The following is a 24,742-nucleotide window of genomic DNA, read 5'->3' as shown; positions in this document are numbered from 1 at the left end:
CTGCATTTGTTTCCAGACGTGCCTCAATGATGTCACCTAGACAGTTGATGAGAGCCTCCAACATGACACAGAAATGGCAACGCAGAGAAATCTCCAACTTCGAGTACCTCATGTTTCTCAACACAATTGCAGGTTTGTATGACTCAGTGAGATCTTTTAATGAATAATGTATAGCAAACATACATACGGTCTATAGTGGTAATATCCAAGGCATGGACGTGGAAGCTTGAATGAAAGAAGGACAAGTTTGTTACTAATGGTCGAAATACCGAATTTCGAGGTTCATTTTATCAAATGTTACCACTATAGATGAAGCAATACATTCCAAATACATTACGCGATCTTAAAGCTAAATTCAATTGGCGTAGTCTCATATTAGTCTTTATAGTATTTAAAACCTGTATAGTGTCTTTAAGTAAATACAAACTATATACAGGATGTTCAGGAGGAAACCGACAAACTTTCATTCACGATTCTCACCTCGAAATGAGAAGAAAGTTTTATTTTGCTCTTTGTTCAGAGGCGTAGAGGTATAGGCGTGCGAAAATTGTGACGGCCAAATAGTACATTGTATATTGAAAACTAACAGGTAGAAAGTGCCTAATAAACTCTACACGCTTATTCCTTGCATCAGCGATTTTCAAACTATGGGTCCATGCATGCGCCAACCGGCTTACACTGTAATTGTTCGTATGTCATACATGGTTAGCGTGAATCATTCATCGGAATACGAAATACTGTATATTTAGAAGTATGTATCCTAAAAAGATGGATGACATGCAAAAATACATATACTCACCAAATTCAGGCAATACTACAGATATTCAATGTACCCACCGTTGGTCACACGTCCAGATGATAATCCAGTTCGTTCCAATATATTCAATGACATGTTCCCGTCAATATTCGTAACAACAGCAGTGATGCGATTCTTCAATTCTTAGTTGTTGGTATTGGGGGTAGAGAAACTGTCCTTTACATAGCTCCACAGAAAGAAATTACATGTCGTAAGATCTGTAGACCTGAGAGGGCCATGTAAACAGAGATTGCAACGCAGAGAAATCTCGCACGTGTTTCCAGGTGAAGAACATCATGCAGACCAAACACCAGAAGTTTTCTTCTGCATTTCCCATCTTATAAACTGCCGTCACACGCTTGTCATCTATCGTTTGAGCACACCCCTTATCATGTGGCGCCTTGTAAACTTAGTGGGTGTATGTATTTTTTCATGCATTACCAATTTTTGCACATCTTATACTTCTAAATGTGCAGTGTTTGTAAACCGATAAATCATTTATGGTAACACTGTACATTGCTGCACAAGTACTCTGAAGTTAGACGCATTTCATCTTGGTGTTGCACTTTTTTTTCTTTTTTTTTTTTAACAAACATTGTAATTTTAACTTATTGAGCCCCTGTTCAAAATTGGTGAAATAAGATTATCGGAAGTAAGTATTAATCTTGATTACTTTATATTAATGGCAAGTGATTAACGACTATTTCCTCTATGGAAGAAAAATAAACCCTGAGTGGATAGAAACGTATGGAATTTAAAAAGTACCAGATATACCCGAACGCGCGATTACGAGGAGGCTCAAGGTCTATTGAGATTGAAGTGCGCACCAGAAGATCAAGTTAAGTTCATATCCGAGTATTACCAAAATAAAAGTAATATTTTCTTCGATAATCGATAAGTATATTCAGGCATGTTTTTGGGGTTACCAAATTCCTTAACATTAAAAAAATATCACATGTTTATAAAGAAAATTTTAGATTTTCATTAAAGAAGCTGCTTCTCCTACCCGAATGACCATAAATTTATGATTCGTAAATGCAGACATAAAACACATGCCTCCCAGACTCGAAATTCGGGCATCTTTCGGGAATTTTCAATAAAATGAAAATCCAATAACCTCTTTCTGCGCCTCTGGTGGGACCCAGATTGCGGGCTTTCCCACGAAAAGTATCTCAGAAAATAACCAACCATCTTGCTTCGAGATTCGTTTTCAATTATAAAATACGTGTGAATATAGAAGAAAATATTTTCGAATCAAAATTGTAGTGCAAAATTAGTGAATAATAATAATAATAATAATAATAATAATAATAATAATAATAATAATAATAATAATAATAATAATAATACCCTTTAGGAGACCATTGCTTGTACTTTAATTTCCTAGATTTATGGTTTATTCGTCATTGTCTTTATAGTAAATCGTGCTTTCGTATGATACCACACACACATACACACCTAACGATTCATAAATTCAAGGAATGCTCTCGGAAAATCCATGAATTGTTGAGTGATTTGGGCGCCTCTAGTGGGGCCACAGGGTCAGGTATCTTCACCAAGTGCACCCAAAAAATGTTATATGTTATATACTAGGATTTCTAAACATGGAGGTCGCGACCCCCTAGGGGGTTCGCGAGAGGGTTTCGTTGGGATCGCGAAGATAAGCGAAAGAGATAAATATAATTAGAATCTAATACCGGAAAATATTTTTAAATATTATTTTGAATTTTGTTCTGATAGGTATATTTTTTATATATATACATCCTGTTAAAAACAGGAAAAAAATAGGTCTACTAAACATTTTCAACAGACATTTAAAAATCAATTTAAATGAAAGAGGTGCGATATGAAACTAATGGGAACTGTATATTGGAAAACCAGAAAGTACAAATGCAATAAAACCCGCATTTTTTGAAATACAATTAAAAGTGAAAGCTAAAGAGATACCTGAGCAAGGTGTCATTTCACTAGTACGGCAATATCCGGTTCAATCTTCGTGACGTGTCATTTAAAATACTCAGTATTTTTTTAAACAACTGTCCAAGTTTTTTTTAAAACCAAAATTAGAAATCACTGTATTTTTTTATCATATGATCCAAAATTAAAGGATTATGAAGTTTTGCAATTTTCAAACGGCCTCCATTTTGAAAAAGTATGACTGATCGGATTCGATAGTTGTAATATGAATGAACTGATCAAATTTGGCTTTAATCTGTTCGCTTATAGGGAAGTTACTGTGTCTACTATATGCAAGAAATGGATTCTACTATTATACAAATAGATGGATATCGTGAGATCTCCGCAAAGGGTATATTAAAAATCCCACACAAGCTTATTACAAACCAGAAATTATAAGGGGGTCGCTGGCAAGAGGATGTGATAAAATGAGGATCGTGATAGGAATTAGGTTGAGAACCATTGTTCTAGACAGTATTTTTCTTACGCACGGGTAGTAGGTATGAAGACAGGAAAATTTTACATTATGTTGCGACATTTTGAAATTGCAAGACAATGAAATTAAGAAAATAAGAAACTCTTGCTCGTATCCTAATTATCGTAGATTCGTACATTATTGTCTTTGGAATGATGCTAGCTTTCGAATAATATCATATGCGTGTCGCACGATCAATTAGAGGGAAATTAGGAAAATTTCCTGAAATTTTCCTGTTCAAAAATGTTTTTTTTTTTTTTTAATTAAATGCCCTATGGGGCGCGAGGGTCAAGTACTATGATATAAGATAACCCGAACAATTTCAGATGTCCTTGGTTATCTTTTGCCGAGTTTCATGAAATGCGGCCAGTAGTTACGAAGATATGTTTTCGAACCAAGAGCTGCAGTTTTTGCAGCAAATTTCACTCTTGAGAGAAAGAAAACGAAATATTTCAGTTTAACGTCCCGTTCAGCAGCGAGGCTATATGAGACGTGGACCTACTGATAAACGTGGAATCCGAAGCACATGAGCTCCCACCGGGAATCGAACCCGGGTGTCTCACGCGAGAGGTGCGTACGCTAACCGGAGAGCTTCTTCGTGGCTAAGCGGTTAGCATATGCGCTTTTGGCGTGGGAGACCCCGGATTCCACATTAATTGATGGGTCCCGTCTCATATAGCCTCGGTGCTGAAAGGGACGTTAAACTCAAACTTAACTGCATAATCATCGGCTGATTTTAAAAAGCCTAAAACTACGAATATACGTATGTTGTGAAACTTTTTCCCACTCATACTTTTAAACGTGGAAGTTCCTAAGCGAGTTATATCTCTAATTTTATTAATACAATTCAGACTGTTTGAGTCAAGAGGTGCTAGGAAATGCAGCTCTTATACATTATCTTCCTTTTATATGTGTAAATGGACTAAGTAGCCGGAAATGTCTGTTTTCTTTTAGCCTTCTAAAACATACTATACAGATACACAAGCATGGACTTTTTTATATGTCAGAAATAATATTCTTGTTTTTGTCAAAAATAGCTACTGATTATAGTAAAAGCCGGAAGCACATCCTATAAAAAAAGTATTTTTTTTTCTTTTACTCTCCCCTGGATACGAAGATGCGAAACTTGACTGTATGGTCCATGAGAGGGTCGTGGGAACACTGATAAATGCAGGCAGTGGAGCAGATCGTGCCGGGGAATGAACTGTCGCTCCGAATTAGGCGTTAGCTTTGTCACTAGACTCCCTCCGTAGTGCATGAGCTACCGAAAGAACCAATGTTGCCAAATTTAGTTCTTATCAAAGTGTAACCTGATGGTGAAAAGATTTCAAGGTGATATTCCTTTATAACACATTTTGTAGTGATAGTGTTTTTCTTTTAAATAAAATCATTGAAATATTTATTTTTATGTCTCGCTGTTATGCCTTTTTTTTTTTTTTTTAATGAAATGATCGAAATATTTATGTCACACTGTCATGCCCTTTAAGCTGAAGGAAACAAGAGAAATTAATGAAAGTGAATGACTGTAAAATAATAAGTGGAATTAGAATATGTGAAGAAACGGGAGAACTCCAGGAAAACTTACATGGCCTGAAATCGAACCAATGACTTATCGTTCCAAAGCCCTACCACTGAGCCTCCGGGATAGTTATTTTCAGTTTTATAAATTTAATATTTTATATCTAGTTAATACTGTCCTACCTTTAATAGATACCTTTATTCAGCCTTTGGCTGAATAGCCAGCGAGCGTACTTTTTGTCCTGGGTCCAAGTTTGAGTCCCAGTTCCGCTACAGAATTGTTTATATTGCTTCAGAATTGTAAGTCAATGCGAGATTGCTGGAGTTAAAAGATATTGAATTTTTTTGGCGGATTCTGCATGTTGAGAAAGACACGATGTTGCATCGCTGAGTGGGAGAGAATTGTCATAAATACATTTAACTTTTGTAAATTATTTTCTAACTAATGGACTGTGTTCTTCAAAGCGAGGAAGCTTAAGAAAAGCGTGAGCTTCACCTCTGGCCTTCCCAAATATTTGTTGATTTAGAGCAGAGCGGAAATTAAGATCGTGCATCCCAAATGGGATTACCAATAACTGTTCGTAGAACACACAGCAAAACCTCATTTCTACTGTTGGGGGAATTAAGTGGTTATTTTCCTCAAACAATTTTTCGTTACGTAATTTTCCATTAAGAGCAATTGAAGTGTTAACTGACTCCTAATGTACCATTCTTGTTTTCCTCTTTATTTATACCACAATTTTTCTTCCATCTGGCATTTTTACAAGACTTATCGTTGATCTCTGGTAATGTGGAGCCATTCCGTGAAGTCTCCTTTAAGATTTATGGTAGTCAAGCGTCGTATCTTTTTTATATATATGAAAGAGAAATGTACCTCATCCCATCCATTACTCAGATCCGTTTTGGCAATCTACGTGTACTAAACGAGTGGGAAAAAAAAGAACCGAGAAGATAAAAGAAGTAGTGAGTGCCCTATTGTAAAAATGTTTATTTTTCGTGTAAAAGTACAGTGACATTTTGATTCGTGATATGAAAGTAAAAGTCGTTCTTGCTTGACTCGTGTAAATTACTACAACCAACATGGTGTCATGAATTTTTCGCAGTTCACGTTTCCGTATCACTCTGTTGCCCGTTTTACTTTGCCTTTTCAGGTCACATATACAGACTGCCTGTAAAGTCTGAAACTTATGGAACTGCATACATAAGTAAATAAATAATAACTAAAATAAAATAAAATGTGAACTAAAGATACAAAGGCCAGAAAAAACAGAAAATTTTTCCTTCTTTTTTGCCTTAGAAATTTTTTGAAGATTTATATTTTAGTGAAGGAATAATAGTACGTTTTACCTTTGTTTCCCTATTCCAACACGAAATAATATTTAATAACTGTATTCTGAAGATGGGATACCGTAGTCTAGTGGTTAGAGTGTTGGATTCATGCCCTCATGGTCCTGGGTTCGATTCCCAGCCGTTGCTTCCCCAATTTTCGGCATCCACCCAACGTCGTGAGGTAAACTGGGAAGTCACGTGAATAAAAGACGTGACGGCTCCCGATACGCCGGTTAGCGATAAGGCAGCGAGCTGATTGGAGGTAGTTCCGTTAGTCGCTAACAGATGGCGTGGAACGGCTCAGACCCACAAATCGGGCAGTTACGCCAAGTGGTTTGGTTTCGTATTCTGAAGAAGAAAGTCAAGAAAAATTCAAGAATAAAAAAATCGTTTACTCGACAAAGGAAAGAGAAAGCAAATCAGTGGCCACAGTAGAGATCTGCACGGGCCGGAATTTTTAGCCCGGGCCCGGCCCGTGAATTTTATAATGTGAGGTCCGACCCGAGCCCAAAATGTGTTTTAAGCCTTTAGTCCTGAGCTCGTGTGATATAACCAGCTAAATTCGAAATAAGTCCGAATTACAGAAACTTAATCGCAAAATTCTATGTTTTAATTTACAACAATTAGAGGTTTAAGTTTGCAGTTTAAAAGCTTACATGATTCAGGGAGAATAACGAAATAAAGGTTATCGTGTACACTTAAAAATTACATATATGAATTCTCTAAAGATGATGATCATTTAGATCTACATACAATTCTGTCTCCCTTAGTCTTGATGCACAGTCGTGGGACGCTAAACTAAATATTTCATTTCATTTATATAAATTCTCATTAAGTGGAAACATGAATACTCCAAATATTTAAAACAAAATGTCCGTATGTGCAAATTCTTATGCAAATGGATGTGTACTGAACTTACTCAGATAGTCCGCAAAACAGTCATTGTCGATTGTTGCGAAGAAAAAAAAAAAATGGAATCCATACACTGGCTACTTAAACTTTTACTTACAATGAGCTAAGCATGTTGATTTCTGTTACTTTTAGTTCTCTTCACTACACAATTACCCCATCCGTAAACGTCGCCAACACCTAGTGGCCCACTTGCCGGTAAATGTCGATCGTCGATATAGCGACTCGCCGAAGGACTGCCGCTAGTGTGCCACTAGCGGCTGGGTTTCGTCGAGTCGAAAGATATATTATTTTTTCCTAACGAATTGTTCCTAAAGTGACCTCCTTAGTGAGTAACCTCTGCCTCTACATCATGAAGTGAAAAATCTTGAGATGAGCGCGTATAATTGTTTGAATTTAGAGGTTAACTGTCACCGATCCTCTGAAAGTGAATATGAGATAACTATGAAATAAAGTAAATAGATGCGCGTCATTTTGTTATAAAATTACATGGCGAGCGCATTTTATCTGATCCCAAACGGTTATCGTCGAATATACACAGTTAAAGGAGCATTCTGATTAGCCAAATTAAAAAGATCTCAGCGATTTATCCCTCTACAAGCAACGCTTTCTTCATCGCCTCCGGGGTGAAGTCGGAAGAACGTGAGCCCAGTAACCCTAAGGTTGATGGTTCATGTTCATCCCAGGGTACTTTTTTTTAAACTTTTTAAAAGTGTTTTTTAGACTCACCTTAATGTAAACAAATTACGCATATAGACGATTTAACACTAGACGATGATCCGCCGACGCTTACGGCATGGAGTAGCTTTACTCTCAGTTTCATAATGATCATTATATTTTTAGTATGGGCGCCTCATGTTACAAATTTAGATGTGCCTTAACACATTGGCTGCCGGACATGAATCACCCAAGGTCATGTACCAGGCCGAGGCCTTTTCAGGTATACACACTGTCTGCATTGTATGTATTGATTTGTGCACATGGCAGCTGTACCGTTAATCTGTTAATTCATGTACTGTTAATCGAACATCGTATCCAAAATTGCCGTTATCTTTTAATTTTGTAAACTGAACTTACGTTATTCTAGTTTCTACGAGGTGCATTCAAGTTATAACCCCTCCAATTTGTTTTCTCAGGACTGATTACAAATTTCTGCACATATTAACATTTCCGTTTATATTCTGCCTTCATGTCTCCCCGGCGTTCGTTAAACAACAAAGGGTACGATCGTATCGTTGTACTCCACTGGAGCCACCAGTTCTGTTTTTCGAGGTTTTCCAGTTTGCTCCTACATTCTCATTCGATCAGTTCTTTCGTAATAATTCACTTAATAATTTGTCTCCTTTAGCCTAAAAGGCGTAATCGTGAGACGTAAAAATAGAAATTTCATTAATTTTATTTCTGTACTAATTATTAGAATGAACCCAAGAGTAGTGCTTGCTTCATTATTATGCTAGCAATGTGTGTTTCTAACAGGGTTGTGCATTAAACAAGACAGAGCTCTTCCAATAGAAAACGAAAATTTTTGAGATGAGACAGCCTCAAGTCTTGTCTCGTGCCCATTCCTAGTTTTAAATGCATACTTCGAATCATATATTTCATCTACATTATCTACACTATTTAAGACGAGTAGATTAGTTATATGTATTGTGATATACTGTATATGGAACTTGCGCTGGCTTCTTACTTTTTGTAAAAGTTATGATTATACATTTCTTACTGTTTGCAGCTAGTGAGTTACTTTGGCACAACTTAAAAACTGCATTCATATCTCGATGAAGCGCATTACAGTCATTTATTGCTTTTGTACACTTAAAAAGTTTAAGCACGAGAGTATTTGGGTGACTGTAATTTGTGTGCAACAAACTGTCTTTAGTTCCTCCTGCTTTTGTACTGGTTCATAGCTTCTACAGTCCGCAGCAAAAAACCTGCAACGTGAACGTGTAAGTTTATTGTGAAATTACGCTTAACAGCGCAGGAAATCAACATAACGTCTAAGTAGCACGAATCACGCTAGGACAAACCTCGGCGTCCTCTCCTGTACACTTATTTTGGAGCAAAAGACTTCGTCGTTTCACAATAAACTTACATGCTCATGTTGCAGGTTTTTTGCTGCGGACTGTACAATCTCGTTGTTGTCAAAATACGTACATACAAATTAATCAATCAGCCTTAGACCAAACTGCGAAGATTTTCAGCGGACCACAATACATAGAAACTTCCGAATTTGCGGTAAATGTACTTGTCAGTGATTGCACTAATACCAGTGGTGCTATTCAGCCGGTTCGCTAGAACCGGTTGTTAAAATATTTCGAGTTCGCAGAACCGTGTGTTATATTCAGACATAACAGTAAATTTTACCCAGTTATACCCAAGAACAGTAAATTTTAGTTTAACTATCCTAGGTTTTAGAATTTCTTATAACTACAGGGTTAAACATATCATCTCTAAGAACAAGGTATAAGCGTTTATTTCTTAATCTCAAATGGTCAGATTTCAAAAATTATAACTGAATTGCATGAGTGTAGTGGTGAGTGTAGTGGTGGATGGGTGTTATTTATAACTGTATATTCATTGCTAGATTAAGATCTTCCCAACTTTTTGACAACTATCTACCTTGGATAATTCGTTTCCAAAATATTTGCAGTGCTACCTAACTTCGTCACACCACCTTATGTTAAGATGCTGTGTAGGTCTCTACTTGTCACTTGTGGTATCCAGTAAAAATTTTACTTTTGTTTACCTTGTATGGCTTGTATGTATCTCTCTCTCTCTCTCTCTCTCTCTCTCAGTCTCTCTCTCTCTCTCTCTCTCTCTCTCTCTCTCTCTCTCTCTCTCTCTCTCTCTATATATATATATATATATATATATATATATATATATATATATATATATATATATATGTATGTGTATGTATCTATACAGAACCGATTATTAAAAAATTAGAATAACACCACTGACTAATACTAATATAAACTCCATTAAAGACAGTGAAGAGGATCGTACGAAAAACATTTATGAATGAATGGGATGTAGATAGTCACCGTTAAAATTACAGTTGCCCATGAAGATGTTAACGGATTGACACCGTTAACGGATTGGGCCGAGATAATCGCTCTAGCTATTTGTTGTTCGTGTGAGTAACGGACGGACGTAAATAACCGAGCACTGTTACCCGTGAAGATTTAAACGGATTGATTCAATTTACAACCTCGGCCGGGATAATCGTTCTGGCTAACTGAGCACCATTACCCGTGAAGATTTTAACGGAGTGACTGAATTTGCGAATTCGCAGAGATAGTCGTGCTAGCTAACCGAGCACAGTTACCCGTGATGCTTTTAACGTATTGACTCAATTTACGAATTCGGCCGAGATAATTGTTCTAGCTATCTATTGAAAAAAAAAAAATCAGAATTCAAAAAAATGTTTTGTGGAGTAACGCATGTGCGTACTAACGTTATAATCTTGTAACTTTCACTTTGTAATAATAATAATAATAATAATAATAATAATAATAATAATAATAATAATAATAATTGTACACACGATATAAGAAATCCAGCATCAACAACTTGCGATCTTTTAGTATCGCTTGTTTGTGATGCGACACCTCTGACTCTTCTTCTGTGATACATGGCAGGGTTGAAAACTGCTGTCTGTGCTTTTTAAACACTCACACTTACACATGCAGAAGAAAACAAAAAGAAGAAGAAGATGAAGCTAAGAAAGTGAAAATAGACACGCGGAGCCCGTGTAACTCTTTTCCGACTTCTTCAGAGATCAACACCACCGCCTCCTGGCTCATCTCCCGACACTACCGAATGGTTTATTTACTTCTTCGAGAGCAATTTAAAACCTAATTCTGTTAAGAGATATCGAGAGGGGCTGAAAATGAGGCAGCTCTACAAAGCTGTCTTCGGAGCAAGAAATCAAAAGATTAGGGCGGACGTTACAATCCCTTTGCTTACTTTTCCTTCAGACAAGTAAGATACCGTGTTGACAGGAGCATCATTCTTCCCGTACACTCTTTCTCACGAGTCTTCGAAGGGATTTTTAGGATTTTTACTGGTTTTCAGGTATGGGTCATTTGTTTTCAATCTGTTCATTCAAAAGACAAGATAAAGGGAACATGGACAACATCCAAAACGTTGGCCACTAAAGTCAAAACCAATGTATGTATATAGGGTGTAATAATCTTAAACTTGTATTTGGCCTGTTGGCAATTTTATTGAAGAGAAATAACATAAAATCTGTCTACGATGGTTGCTATCAGTTTTTCAGAATGCTGTATTCCCGCGTTTATAAGGCTTACTTCTTTCCAGAATAATATTAAAAATAAACTTTGTCAAAGTTAAATGAAATCTTTTTAAGTTTTGCGTCCCACGATTATACCGGTTATAATGAGAAATGAATGAAATGGTGCAAAGAAGAAAGTGGGAGGAAACGGGAGAACCCCGAGAAAACCCACGAGCACGCTGTTTGTCCACCACAAAGTCCACACGGTGCGAGCTGGGATCGAACCAGGAACCCCAAGCACTGGAGGTGAACGCTCTACCACTGAACCGCCGCGCTCCCATTTTTGTCAAAGTTAGTAAAGATAATCACGCGTATCAATGTATGGGATATTCGGAAGGGTATTTTGCAGTAAGAGAAGTTGTACATATTTTAATATAGGCAACCAACATTTCTTTGCTACTATGCAAGTTGCATAGAAGCTAACAAGTATTGCTGATTTTAAACCGGATTTGGGTAGCCACCGTTACCCATGGATATGTTAACGGAATGAGTCAATTAACGAACGCGGTTAAGATAATAGCTGTAGTCCTTATAGGTAGAGGTGGTAGTTAGTGTGCGAATTAACTAACTAACTAAATTGATAAATAAATTTGGTAAATGTAAATAATTAAGAGCTTTTTATTAAACACTATAAGGGGCCGAAGGTTTGGAGGGAGCAACTAGTTTCAGTAAATCCACGAGCGCTAGTGAAATTTCTTACATTTGAGCAAAGTAGCTCAAGTGACAGAGCGTTGGCTTCGCATTCGGGAGATCGGGGTTCGATTCCTGCTGCCGACCATCCTGACTGGCATTTTCTTCAGTCCTACCAAGCAAATGCCGGGATAGTACCTACTAAACCTCCCGATACCTTCCCAAATCCTTTGCATTGTTATTGTTGTTGTTAGATATCCAGTATAAAATGGCCTCTGAGCTGTATCTGGTGATTGTTAAATAAATAAAATCGAAATTTTGGTGGTTTATCTGTATATTGTGAGTGATGAGGTAAAATCTTTATCAGTCTCTGCACAATTATCGCAATAATACTTTTAGTAAGATAGCTGTGTACGTTGCTGTATCCACTGTCGACTATTAGATTTGGTATCTTCTATTGTCAGGCGTGTCCACTTTCTTAAGTATTTCAACAGCACATTTACCACCTTGCAAATACAACGCCATCAAATATGCTTCTTCTTTACGACGGATTTTCATTGGTGTTAACGTTGTTATCCTGCACACAAGCTGAATACTTGTTATTATACATGACATTACTGTGGAATTGATGTATGTCGTGTTTTTCTTTGTAGAGGTGTCATTAGTTTTCACTCTTAAGTAGCTACTCTACACAGTATGTCGAAAGCATTAGTAAATTTGCAACGTTGTTATATTGTGGAACATTGTAATAGGCATTAGGTAAAATTTTTCTTCCAGCCATGTTTTAAAAAAGATTCTCTTAATACTGTTGTTTATGTAGAAAAGATAGCGGCTTGGTCATAAAGTCGTATTTCTATCTTATTTTCAGTAAGTTAGTTGTGGCCTTGAAGGAGGAAGATCGTCTAACGAATATTTTAGATTGCCTTGTTGACTGTCGTTTCGTGTCTCTGATTTGTTGCCCTTTTCAGTACAAAACGTTCAACAGAAGCTGGTTTTTGTACTCTTTCAGGTTCCACCATTCTTCATGGTACATGTATTTGGTGACTGAACGCTTGTATAGATATATATATTGTCGCCACGAGAAGAAACGCTAATTTAGAAACGAATAATTCTTTTGTTGTACTTACTGTTAGATAAAAAAATATTATTATTGCCTCTTGTTGTAGTACATACAGGATTCTTAATATAGGAAGCAAGTAAAAAATATATAAAAACGTCTTGAAAGTGAGTTGAAATGAATGGGCTTGCTTTGGTATTTTCCTAATTGGACGCCGTCGAGTTTTAATTTAGATTAGCGGAACAGCATGTCAGCCGAAGTCATGTAGAACATGCCAAAATCTGATCTGAGAATCTTCATTTTAATGTCGCTGCCACTCAGGGTCTTCATTAATCTCGAGCGACTTGGAGGGAGAACCGTGGAGTCTAAAATAATTTCAGGGTGCATTCTGTGGAATGACGCCATCGAGGTAACAAATATTTCTTTCCCTTGGTCTCTGTGTCTTTATGATTATTACTGTTAGCAGTTGGCGTATCGTATCGTTGCAGATGTTCAGAACTTCCTGTGTAATAAATCTGTGTTTATTATGAAAAGCGTGTTGTCACCTGTAGAATTTGTTGTTGCTGGATAGTTATTTAGGACAACATTTTTATTTTTAAGTATTCACTCAGCTATTTTTCAGGACTACTAAGAACAAAACTTAGGGTCCTATGAAAAAGAAGTTCTTTTCTTTCTTTTCTTTTCTTTATTTTTATTTATTTATTTATTTTATTTATTTTTTTTTTTTTTTACCTCACGATACCGTAGTGAAATTCAATATCTTCAATATCTTCAATAGTGCTCAAAGGAAACATAATGTGGGAACGAACACGTACTCCTAGTTCCTAATAAACTAATGCATGGTGTGCTTTTTCGTGCTCAAATGACTTAAATGTGTGGCCTCAGTTTGATTCTCGTGTAAAGTCTCGGATTAGATTTCTGGATTTTCGGCAGCTATGGCCATGTTAGCCGTTCACTTATGAGGGATGACGTCCCTAGGCGATCACACTACTAGTGGCTAATCTTTTCGAGAGTTAAGAGTCCAAATTTTGTCCCGTGGACAACACTAATGTAAGAGAGCCCGTCTTACATAACACTAGTAGAGAAGATGGATGTTAAACTCTGATCAGTCCAATGTAATGTTTTGTCCTTCAGTTTTAGAGTTATATGAATGTTTTTCCCGTAGGCAGAATCTAACCCTCTTCGCCTAACATAGCTTGGAGCCATATGCCTGTAAAACAAGGGCAGGATGGCTAGTTCATTTCTCCCGTGGTTCAGAAAATTAAGCAGGGTTGGGATTTTTAGGGGCAGATTTCATACGGAAAGAAAGAAAAGGGAAGGCCAAAAAGGGACAAAAAAAAAAGAAGCTAATTTCCCTCAACTATTGTGACAACTGCTCTTTTATATGATTTGAAAACAATACTTACAAACTATATAAGTCTCTGTAATATTACTTCAGAACACCTAAACATAAAATTCTTAAATCTAAACGCATTTCTGTTTGAGGTTAGTGAAACAAACTTCGTATTTACCCGGAATGACTGCTTCAGAATATTCAGAAACTTTCGTATTGCTACGAAGACTAACCTCAAGCTTTTCTTTGATAAAACCAGTTCACCATTCCCTCACGGAAGTACATATACTCTTCTTTCTCTAAGTGTTGTTGTTCCAACGTTTAATGGCAGTCGTTACATGAATTTGTAACCGTAAAACAGTTCTTCTCCAAATCATGAATGTTCTCTGTAAAGAAATCCGTGCACCCGAGTCATTTTGATCCAGAGAAAGTGCAAACGAATTGTCAAAATTCTCGCATGAGAAATAGCATTCTTAATCTACGATGGACGAGGAACTTTTGAAAAGTAGCAGTAAAAGAAGAGGAAAAGGGATTAAAGATGCAATAAGCGTCAAAAAAAAAAAGAAAAAAGAAAAGAAAAGAAAAAAAAAGAAAAGTTGCTGCAAAATTATTTCTTTTCCTATTTGGAGGATCGTTTTTCCTCCACAATAAAAAATGTGAGATCCCCTAAAATTCTTAACCCTAATTGGTTATGGCAAACTGAAAATTAAGAGCTGTAGTAAGGAATAGATTGAGAATTATGTTAGAGTTACCGTATAGAATAATGGTATTTAATCATAAGTTTATTGTACATAGAGTCACTTGTACATGTTTTTAAATGTTTTCTCCGATATAAACCGTAAGACTTCTATAGTGTTAGGGAGCCAAAACCTTGACAGAAGGAGAGTAAATATAGGCATGTTTAAAATCTCGTAGAATGTTCGAAATGCTTATACCTCTAAGCAAATGCAATACATTTTGATATGTATTTCCAAGAATTGAACCCTCTTCGAAAATCCAGGGGAAGGCGCAGTTTCACACTTGCGGGTGGCCATAATGAATACGAAAGTGTTGGGAACTGTATTGCATGAAAGCATCTTATTGATAACAAATGATCTGCTGGTGGTGGCAGACTATTTGTAGCAACGCGACTTATTTAATGTTATAAATGATAGGATCCCCGTTCTAAACAAAGTACTCTACTTCATTATCAATACTAACAGGATTTAAGCCGCTTTTCAGATTTTAATTTGTTTGTTTTTATTTTTTATTTTTTGTTCTTAGAATTTATATTTTCGGATTTCCTTCATATCTGCGAAATTTTCATTTTTATACTAACTGAACCTGCGCTTTCTACACAGTGCATCCTTCACATATGAGCATGAATCTCCTTGTTATTCTTAACAACATCTGTACATGTTCCTTTACAAACACAAGTGAAGGACGTCTTGATAAAAATCGGCAACGGGTACCATAGAGGGGAGATTTTTTAAGATTATTTTTTCAATATCTCGCACCGTTTGCAAGATATGAGCCTACTTCCTGTTGAAGTTTCTAATTCATGTATGATCAATGTTTTCTTCCTTCTTGCATGCAGAATGTAATAAGCTAATACATTACACACACAACTAATTATAATGTCAGTGATATATGGTGTTCATTGGGCAAAACCATTCAAACAATAAAGATTGAGCTTAGACTGGAGAAATGGTTATCCTTCGTTTTTCATTATAGTTTGGCCATGAAACAAACGCCTGAGAAATATACAACCATTGTATACAACTGTGTAGTGTTGGAATGTATATCTCGTAGGATATAATGCTTTACTTTTTTAAAATTTCAACACTTCCAGTGTATCCCTGAAAGATGTAATAAAGAAATAACGACCATGTTTTTTTTTTTTTTAATATTTAATTAGAACTGGACAATCTACACAAATTTGGAATCGACCAGTGAAAACTGCATGTGGTTTTCGAGATCTCATTGTCGAAAGGATTGCAAACAAACATAAATTTTCTTTGGAGACAAACATATAAACCTAGCATTTTAATATATAGATAGAAAGCTATATGCTAATTTATTACGTGTTAGGAATTACATATTGCGCCCTTTCATCGTTATTTTATAAGTTCCCAGTCTGAGCGTGGTGTTTGGAGTAAGTTTAATTCCTTCTGTAGGGCTATATGATTTTGGGTACCCATGCACGGATATGAAAGAAAGAACATAAAATCGAACTCTCTAGCAAAATTACTGCTGTTCAGATCCAAAAGAACTTACTAATATCATCATAGGGTCTGTTTAATATTCCACGGTCGTTGTTGTAATAATCTGAAATTAGCTTCTCTGGCTGGCACGTCTTAGAGCGAAAATAGACAAGGCAGTGAAAGTTCGCAAGAAAATGGAAGGTGAGATGAGTGTGTGTGTGTGTGTGTGTGTCGTCTTCTTCTTTTTTATTTTTAATTCTTCTTGAAAAAGAAAACTTGGGCTTCAGTCCAATATTTCGCGAGAGTTGAAAATAAAAATGTCACTGCATTCTCAGTCCATCCTCCATCACCGTCAGAATGAATCGTCCGGGCATCTACTCAATGTTCTTCCAATTAAACGAACCATCAACTTCGTTGCAGTGTTTATTTCCCACACACAGAACGTTACAAGATTGATAGCGTCGATCCCTGCATTCCCTATCTCTGTACCTTACACTACGTTCTGGTTGTTTTGGGCTCTGTAAAAATAACCTCCGGAACACACATCTGCAAGTCGCTTTTTGTTTCCTGCCACCCCTTTCTAAACCCCCGTTTTTTGTATCCTAAGGAGAAAAAGGAACATTTTATTTGACTATGAGTTGAAAAATAAGCATGTGACATTTTATACGCGAACCGCGTTATGTTTCTCTCTTCGCCGAAGACCGTGTGTTGATTTTAAAACTTCTTGTGTGATGATAGCTTGCTTATTAGCATCCATACGTTGACAATTTATTAAGTCCCAATTACCAAAGTATCACTAAATGTCAGAGCAAAACGGAAGTAAACAGAAGTGGATATGTACTTGTGTTAAAATAGATTCAGAGGAGAATGCTTTTGTAGCTAGATGGACCGCAATCAGAAGGTGTCATCGCTTCGGCTCAATTACAGAAAACAGCTCTCGCTTCTCTTTAGCCAAGAATTTATAAAATGTGTGTGTTGCTGTTGATAATTGAGAAACTACTTCCAACTGGTAGAAAAGTACTGCTTTTTTATTAGTACATAATTACGTTTTATTGTTTTACTGAATGATTATTCTGGCTCATGCAGACTCCTCTTCGCTTCTATTTATCAGAAAATTTAAGGTTCAAAAAATAATCTTTGGCAAAGGTTGGGTATTTGAAGTCATTGAATAGAATAATTTATTAGCATAACAACGCAGATTTTATTGTTAAAATGCTGATTGATGTAATTTTTAAATATTTTTTCGAAATTAATATTAATTCGAATTTGATATTAAATGTCCGCCTGCAGTTCGTAAATGTATTTATGTAACATTTTTTTCTGAAACGTTCTCTAAAACCAATTTAATTTCGAATTATTAAGCATATAACAATAATAACAATGTTGGACGGAAATGGAAGGAAACTAGCCAGGGTCTATATTATAGTACCATCCGAGCATTCGCCTTGTGGAACTGAGAGGAAGCCCTGCAAGAACCTAAGTAGAATATCCAGTTAGCGAATTCGAACCAGGGACATCTCAGTTGCAAAGCAAGAACGCTAAACATAAGGTTACTACTCGTTTGGTCAATGTATAAGCTTCTAAGCCAGGTTCGAACAACCAATGTTTGGTTTTGTTAGGTCTATACTTGTCTTAACTCTTTCGAGTACCTCTAAATTTTTAATTTAATCTGAAAGATAGAAATTAAAAAGTTTTAACTCCCATTGAAGCTTAATAATCGGAATTTTTAATTAAAAGGAAAATTGATATCATTGAAAATAATATTACAGGGTTATCGATTTCGTTCGTTGTTGTAATAAGGAGTTCCTGAGTTCGAGTCCAGTGGTTTATCGTCTTGGTGGAATTTACCGAGGTATTTTCTCAAAAATAACAGGCAAATTCTGAATAGTACCGTCATTATATATATATATGTTTCTTTCATTGTTGAGAGCACTTAATTTTATTCTTCAGAAACATCTTCCAGTGATGAAACTTCTGCAATAATAAAAGAGTGTTCAACTTATCTTTGAACAAAGTCTCTTGAGTTCGATTGAATTATCTTGAATATTATTACTCCCTACAAAGTACATTGAAAAGGTATGAGGCACGTAGTGCTATCTGTTGTTACATTGAAAAGGTATGAGACACGTAGTGCCATCTGTTGTTGATAGTCGATTCTTTGTATTTACCTTAAAAAGTTTAATGAGGTTCTGGAACCTGAATCTAGATCATCTTCAGTTCCGTTACCATTAACAATCCTAGTTGTAAGTAAAATATTTTATATTTTGTTTTCTTTTTTACAGGTCGAACCTACAATGACCTCAACCAGTACCCCGTCTTTCCATGGATTCTTACAAACTATGAAGCCAAGGAGTTGGATCTTAGTCTTCCTAGCAATTACCGTGATCTTTCAAAGGTAAATTGTATATTTAATCATGTATAGTAATATTTCAGGAAAACTACTCTGTCTTTATACATTGTAAATACCTTCTAAAAATTGATCGTGGGCATCTGTATTCTACATATTATATACTAGGAAAATAGCGAAATAATGTAAGAAGAGGTTAGGTAGATTGTACAAGTTGACATTCAAAAATTCGGCCATCGATAATCCAATTCCTTCAGATATCCGGCATGAATTTCGGAGCACGTTTTCAAATTCACAATCCAATAGAAAATGTTTTTCGTAACGATAGAAACACAATATAGAGGTTGATTCATTTATATTGAGCCGAACTCAATGTGCAAATGCACTGCGTATGCACAACCCATCGCCATAAGGTTGCCACAAGGCAAGTAACACTATTTCGTTAGTTACACAGTGGAGCAGTTTGGTCGAGCGTAGTCTGATGCCGCTGAAACTGAACAGATTCTGGGAGGGATTAATTGTGGTCCTTTCCGATGCTAAGTTCCCAGCGTATCGCATCATAGAAATGTGTCAAGTGCGTAATTTTCGTGTAGGTCGTACCACTGTGAATTGTAATATACAGAAATATGCGGCACAAAGTCCTGAGCTCACCATACTGACGCGAGCAGCTGGAAACGAGTCTCCCGTGAAGAGGACCCAGCTGTTATTGCGTGTGGTGATGTATTGTGACCTCCGAAAATACACGCACATAGCGTGGGATGACCAGCAAATGCCACATATCGCAGGCGACAGTCAACCGCGTTATTCACAGGAATTTATACTTCACGGTCGTTCGCAAGAGCAGTGCGACCCTGAAACCGTGTCATGTGGCTGAGTGAAAAATGGACTACAGGATGCTGATCGGTGGAAGTTTATTGTTACCTTTGATGAGGAATGGATTTACCTTAAAAACTTTAGTAAATTTCGTGCCATTACAAGGGCTGGGGCACGTTCCTCCGCCAGTGCACAGAGAGTTTCCCAGAAGGGTTTATGATTGTGGCTGGTTTCTCGTACAGAGGCAAAATGCTTTTCCGACAGGTGCAGCGAAACGTCAAATTCAATGGTGCGTACTACTAGACTCATCTCCTGACTGAAATGTAGCAGCATAAAATCCCAACATTGTGTGGACAAGATAAGAATCAGTTTGAACTGCACCAAGACAGGGCATCCAACAACACGACGAAAACATTACTGGAATTTTTATCGCCGTGTGGAACAGGAAACTGGAATTTCAGCGATTTCCTTCTTTTACATCCCTGTCAAGTGTCCAGCTGCCAGCCCGATGGACTATTGTGCTTTAGGACTCCTTAAGCGGCGCCTGTCCCATCGTCGAGTCCGCACGTTCTCCGGCGTGTGGAAAACCTGTGAAGAGGAGTGGGATGCAATATGCATAGTCCAGCTGCAACGTAGTCTCTTTCAGTGGGAAGGTGGGCAATAATAGAGGTGGCCTGCAGATCGAACACAACCGGTGGTGGAAACACGGCATTTCGTAGATAAGTGGCACATTCAAACTCGGCTCAATATAAATGAATCAACCTCTGTATAAGACGTTTTATTAACGTATTTAAGTGAACGTTACACAGATTTTTTTTTTAAAAGTCATCTATTCTCCATGAAGAGTAACGTAAAAAAAGAAAAAAAAAACTCGGCATGTTGACTGGAAAGTGGTTGAAAGAGAAACTTCAAAATAAAATATTTGTCAAAGATCCAGCAGCAGGATAGAGAACTGAATACAGTGTGCCCGGATGAGAATATACATATAAGAAATTTGAATAGCTCGAGAACAATAGTGGTAGAATCGTCTTTTTAGTTACTTAGGACACCAGTGCAGTGACTAAGCTCATGCTATATTACAACTATAATGGACTAAAGCATGTACAATTAATCTTCCAATATAACCAATCTTTATGTTTGTATGTTTCGAAATACAAAGAGTAATTACTTTCATTTCACCAACTTCTTTGGGTATCCAATTGTATCTCCAGTGTTTCTTTATTCAGTTGTTACAAATTTCAGATTAACTACTCACATGTGCAGACTAATTACTTACGCGCTTTTATTAAACAAATTTATCTTACAATGTGTTCAAGTTAAAACCTCGGCAACAGGCAGTGCTGCCATTCAGGCGGTTCGTAGGTTCACTTATAGATCCAATACTTACGAAACAAAAGAAAAGAAAAAATGTCGAATAATCATATAGTAATAATGTTATTATTTTCTATACTAGTCATAGAACCGGTTGTTATATGATTTCAATAATACCAATGGATATAGGTCATTTTTATCTAAAGTTTGTAACTCACGCATTGATGAAGGCACCGGATATTGTATAAGCCTATTATTCTGTTCATATACTATTTTATTTATTTCCTATTACTAATGATACATATTTCAGTGTAAAATGCCCAACGTGCTGTGGAACTATGCAAATAAATAAATAAATAAATAAATAAAAGAATATTGAATTATTTTGATAATAAATATATTTCCTTTTTCGACCATTTCGTGCTAACAGAACAATATCAATTTTGTGAAATTTCATTCTAAGTGCAACTAATAAATGTCGCTAACAAACCATTATTTAAAATATTGAAATTCATCGGAAGAAAGTATGAGGAGTAGTGTTTATTTTATGCGTGTATTTAATGAGTGATATATATCTATTCATATTTCTAACTTATTTTATTCTTTAACAATGTAAAAAGAAATGGATAATATTACATTATTGCTAGTCCCAAAAATGACAATGTGCTAGTTGCTGTGATACTCTTGAAGTGGAACATCCATTTGAACATGTTTTTTCCTCAACCAAGTAAAGTTCATGATTTTTGCTTATTCGAGAGTCCTATACAGATTAATGTACTTTCGATTTTTCCGTCGTTTATTGATGTTTAATATGATTTACAAAGTAACTTTTTTTTTTTTTCCGTTACAGCCAATTGGTGCTTTGAACCCTAGTCGTAGAAATTACTTTGAGGAAAGGTACAACAGTTGGGAACACGAGAGCATTCCTCCATTTCATTATGGAACCCACTACTCGACATCTGCCTTCGTCCTCAATTGGCTTATTAGAGTGGTAAGTACTGTATGAATCTATAGAAATCTGGAACATGGTGGCTCGTATAAGCAGTGATAATTTCAGTTATCCACTGGGGAACTTTCAGTACACGGGGGGTAAAAATGGTGCAGCAAAAATACTGATAACCCTCGATGAGCACGATCGAAGCTATGCCCCTGCTTATAAGCACTATGATAAAGCTAAAGTAATATTTCTAATTGCCATTTTATAATTTTTTTAATTAATGTAGTATGAAGCTACTATTTAGAAAAGTATAATATTGTGGTTTAAAATTTTGCAGAATTGGGATACCGAACTCTATCGAAAGACATTAATATTAGCCAAAATGCATAAGTAGTATGGAAATTTTAAAAAGAACAAAAATGTTAAGAATGATGAAAAAATGGAACAAAAGATTGCGATCTTGGACAAGAATTTTAGGAATGATTCAAAAAATGCATCAAAAGATTGCGATCTTGGCGATTAGTTTTTGGATCAGGGGCCACAAAACTTTTGAACGGCCCGTAAACCAAGTTTTTGTATTTTCTACGGGGTAAGCACATCATACTGAGTTAAGTGATAGTTTGAGTTTGTCTACATTGTATGTAATTCTCCAGATATAAGGCGTGCAAGAAAATCTTTGATTGAAATATATTGGATCTTTTGATCCAAAAGGAAAGAAAAATGTGAACAGAAGCTGATTCTTAGCAAATGATTCTCCTTAATAAGTGTATAGAATCTTTAAGGACAATTTGCTTTGTTCTGTCTCAAAATTAAAGTATTTCCTTTAGCATATAGCTACTTCACTTAAATTCGAGATGACCTTTGTCTTTAACTGGTGGTGTAGACAGGCAGGGGCGGACCAAGGCAAAATTTTCACCAGGGCAAAGTGACTTTTTGGCGCCCCCATATTCCTAGCATATATTTTACATTTTATTACAGTGATTTTAATATTTTAAACCCATTTTTTCAAAAAGAAAACTTAATACTCAAATACATGATATAGGTATATTTAGTACTTAAAAATATACATATGGTATCAATTACATTGTGTTTTTCATTATTATTATTATTATTATTATTTATGTACCGATATGTATAAACGAAAAATATATCGAACAACATTTATTAAATACTACTAATAGTGACAAGGTATAAATTGTTTTGTTATATCAATAACATCAGGAGTCATTCTACCATATATCTGACTATGTAACAATCTATTCTAATAACGTGAAATACCAATAAATACATTTCACATATGTTGAATGTGTTTTACGCACAACAATAAAAAATAACCCTTTTTATATAGGTTCTAGTAGTTGAAGTCCATAGCATTCATAAAAATTATCTCATGAATTTATAGAAATGCTGAACACTCTTACAAAACTAAAGCTTAATAACAGGTTTTATCAAGTATTAGAAACCCTCTAATTTTCGTAAGTTTGATAAGTAAGTAAACCATATCAAAGTTAATTTAGGGAACTATCTTGTTCTTCCATAAAACAGAACGTTAAAATCTAGAATAATTTACACAAATTGTTTTCCTAATTTTGCAACCTTTGGCCTCAGACGTGATAAATAAACAAAACTTAAGAAAAACTAAATAAAAAGTTAAATTCCATTACTACTGAAAATTAGCAACAAATTAAACGCTTTTAAATACATTTGTTTTCAGCACCTCACAAGAATTACAATATAACCTTCCGAACTTTTTTGTCTGCAAAATCTCTGACAATAACATATATGTCAATGTATTGAAGAATGTCGAACTCAATCGACATCATGGCGAGTCCCACGAGGTGCTCCCGACACATGGTAGATCTCAAATAATTTTAAATTAATTTTAATTTTGAGAAGCTTCTTTCACCTGAAGCCACGCTGACAGGAAGAGTGAGGGCAATTCTGAGTGCAATTGATACATTAGGAAAATTTTCTTTCAGCTGGTTACTCGTGAAGAATTCTATTTTAATACTTCAAGGGGGCTTTTAGCATTTTCATCTGGTAGTAGGGAGAGTAAAGCAAGTAGTTCCTGTTAAAGTTAGAAACCCTCAACATCAAAATGCTCTTCATCTGTTAAAGCCACATGAAGGTCAGCACATTTCTTCATCAGGGAATAACTGTCTTAATTTTTGATCCTGTATAAAAATCCAAATAGGTCATGATGGTGGGTTAGTTGAAAAGGCAATTCTTCTAGTGAGCTTATGGCTTGATCCAAAACATGAAAATAAAAGCTACTTTTGAAATCAAGTTTGGGATCCACAATGCCCTCATCACGGGGCTCATATTCAAACTGACTTTTGGTTTTCCGTGATCGTCATTGTAGTTCACTTGGAAATAGGGGGTCGATTTCGAGAGTCTCTGCAATTTCTCTTGCATCCACTAGTAGCTCTTTAAATCCTCGATCGGTTCACATTTCTTCAAAATGGCTTTTGGGAAAACTTCATATTGCTTGGGAAAAGTTCACAAATAACATGGCCCACTATAAACAGTACCAATTTCCCCTCCACTCTTTCTTCTGCATGTCATGTCATCATTTGTCGATACAGCCCCCCTAGTACTATGAAACTCCTTTCTTCGATGATGAAATGGAAAAAGATGATGTAATTGACGATACTTTACAAGAATATAAAACCAAAAAGTTGCTAGAAAACACATTATAAAATTTACTTTTTGAGGCTCGTTTTGGCGCCCCCCTGATTGTGGCGCCCCGGGCAGTTGCCCCGCCCTTTTCCGCCCCTGTAGACAGGACTTCATATTCCCTAACATTGTTGTAACTGATAGGCGTCACGTTGCCTCACTAATGGGGATATCA

The 24,742-nt window shown here is 36.1% G+C and overlaps 1 protein-coding gene across 8 annotated transcripts in view; it reads left to right on the top strand.

The window, feature by feature from the left end:
* rg (A kinase anchor protein rugose) overlaps positions 1 to 24,742 on the top strand; it is a 1,617,632-nt gene that overhangs the window by 1,486,345 nt on the left and 106,545 nt on the right. For all 8 annotated transcript variants that reach the window (XM_081738911.1, XM_081738906.1, XM_081738912.1 and 5 more), the window contains 3 exons: positions 17 to 132; positions 18,766 to 18,878; positions 21,805 to 21,945. In XM_081738911.1, the coding sequence (XP_081595037.1) occupies positions 17 to 132; positions 18,766 to 18,878; positions 21,805 to 21,945 (370 nt within the window). The remainder of the gene's footprint in view (positions 1 to 16; positions 133 to 18,765; positions 18,879 to 21,804; positions 21,946 to 24,742) is intronic.

Source organism: Thermobia domestica, chromosome 14 (genome assembly GCF_964235325.1).
Source record: "Thermobia domestica chromosome 14, izTheDome1.hap1.1, whole genome shotgun sequence".
Taxonomy (NCBI): domain Eukaryota; kingdom Metazoa; phylum Arthropoda; class Insecta; order Zygentoma; family Lepismatidae; genus Thermobia; species Thermobia domestica.
The sequence above is the reverse complement of the archived record's forward strand: the minus strand, read 5'-3'. Positions and strand labels throughout refer to the sequence as shown.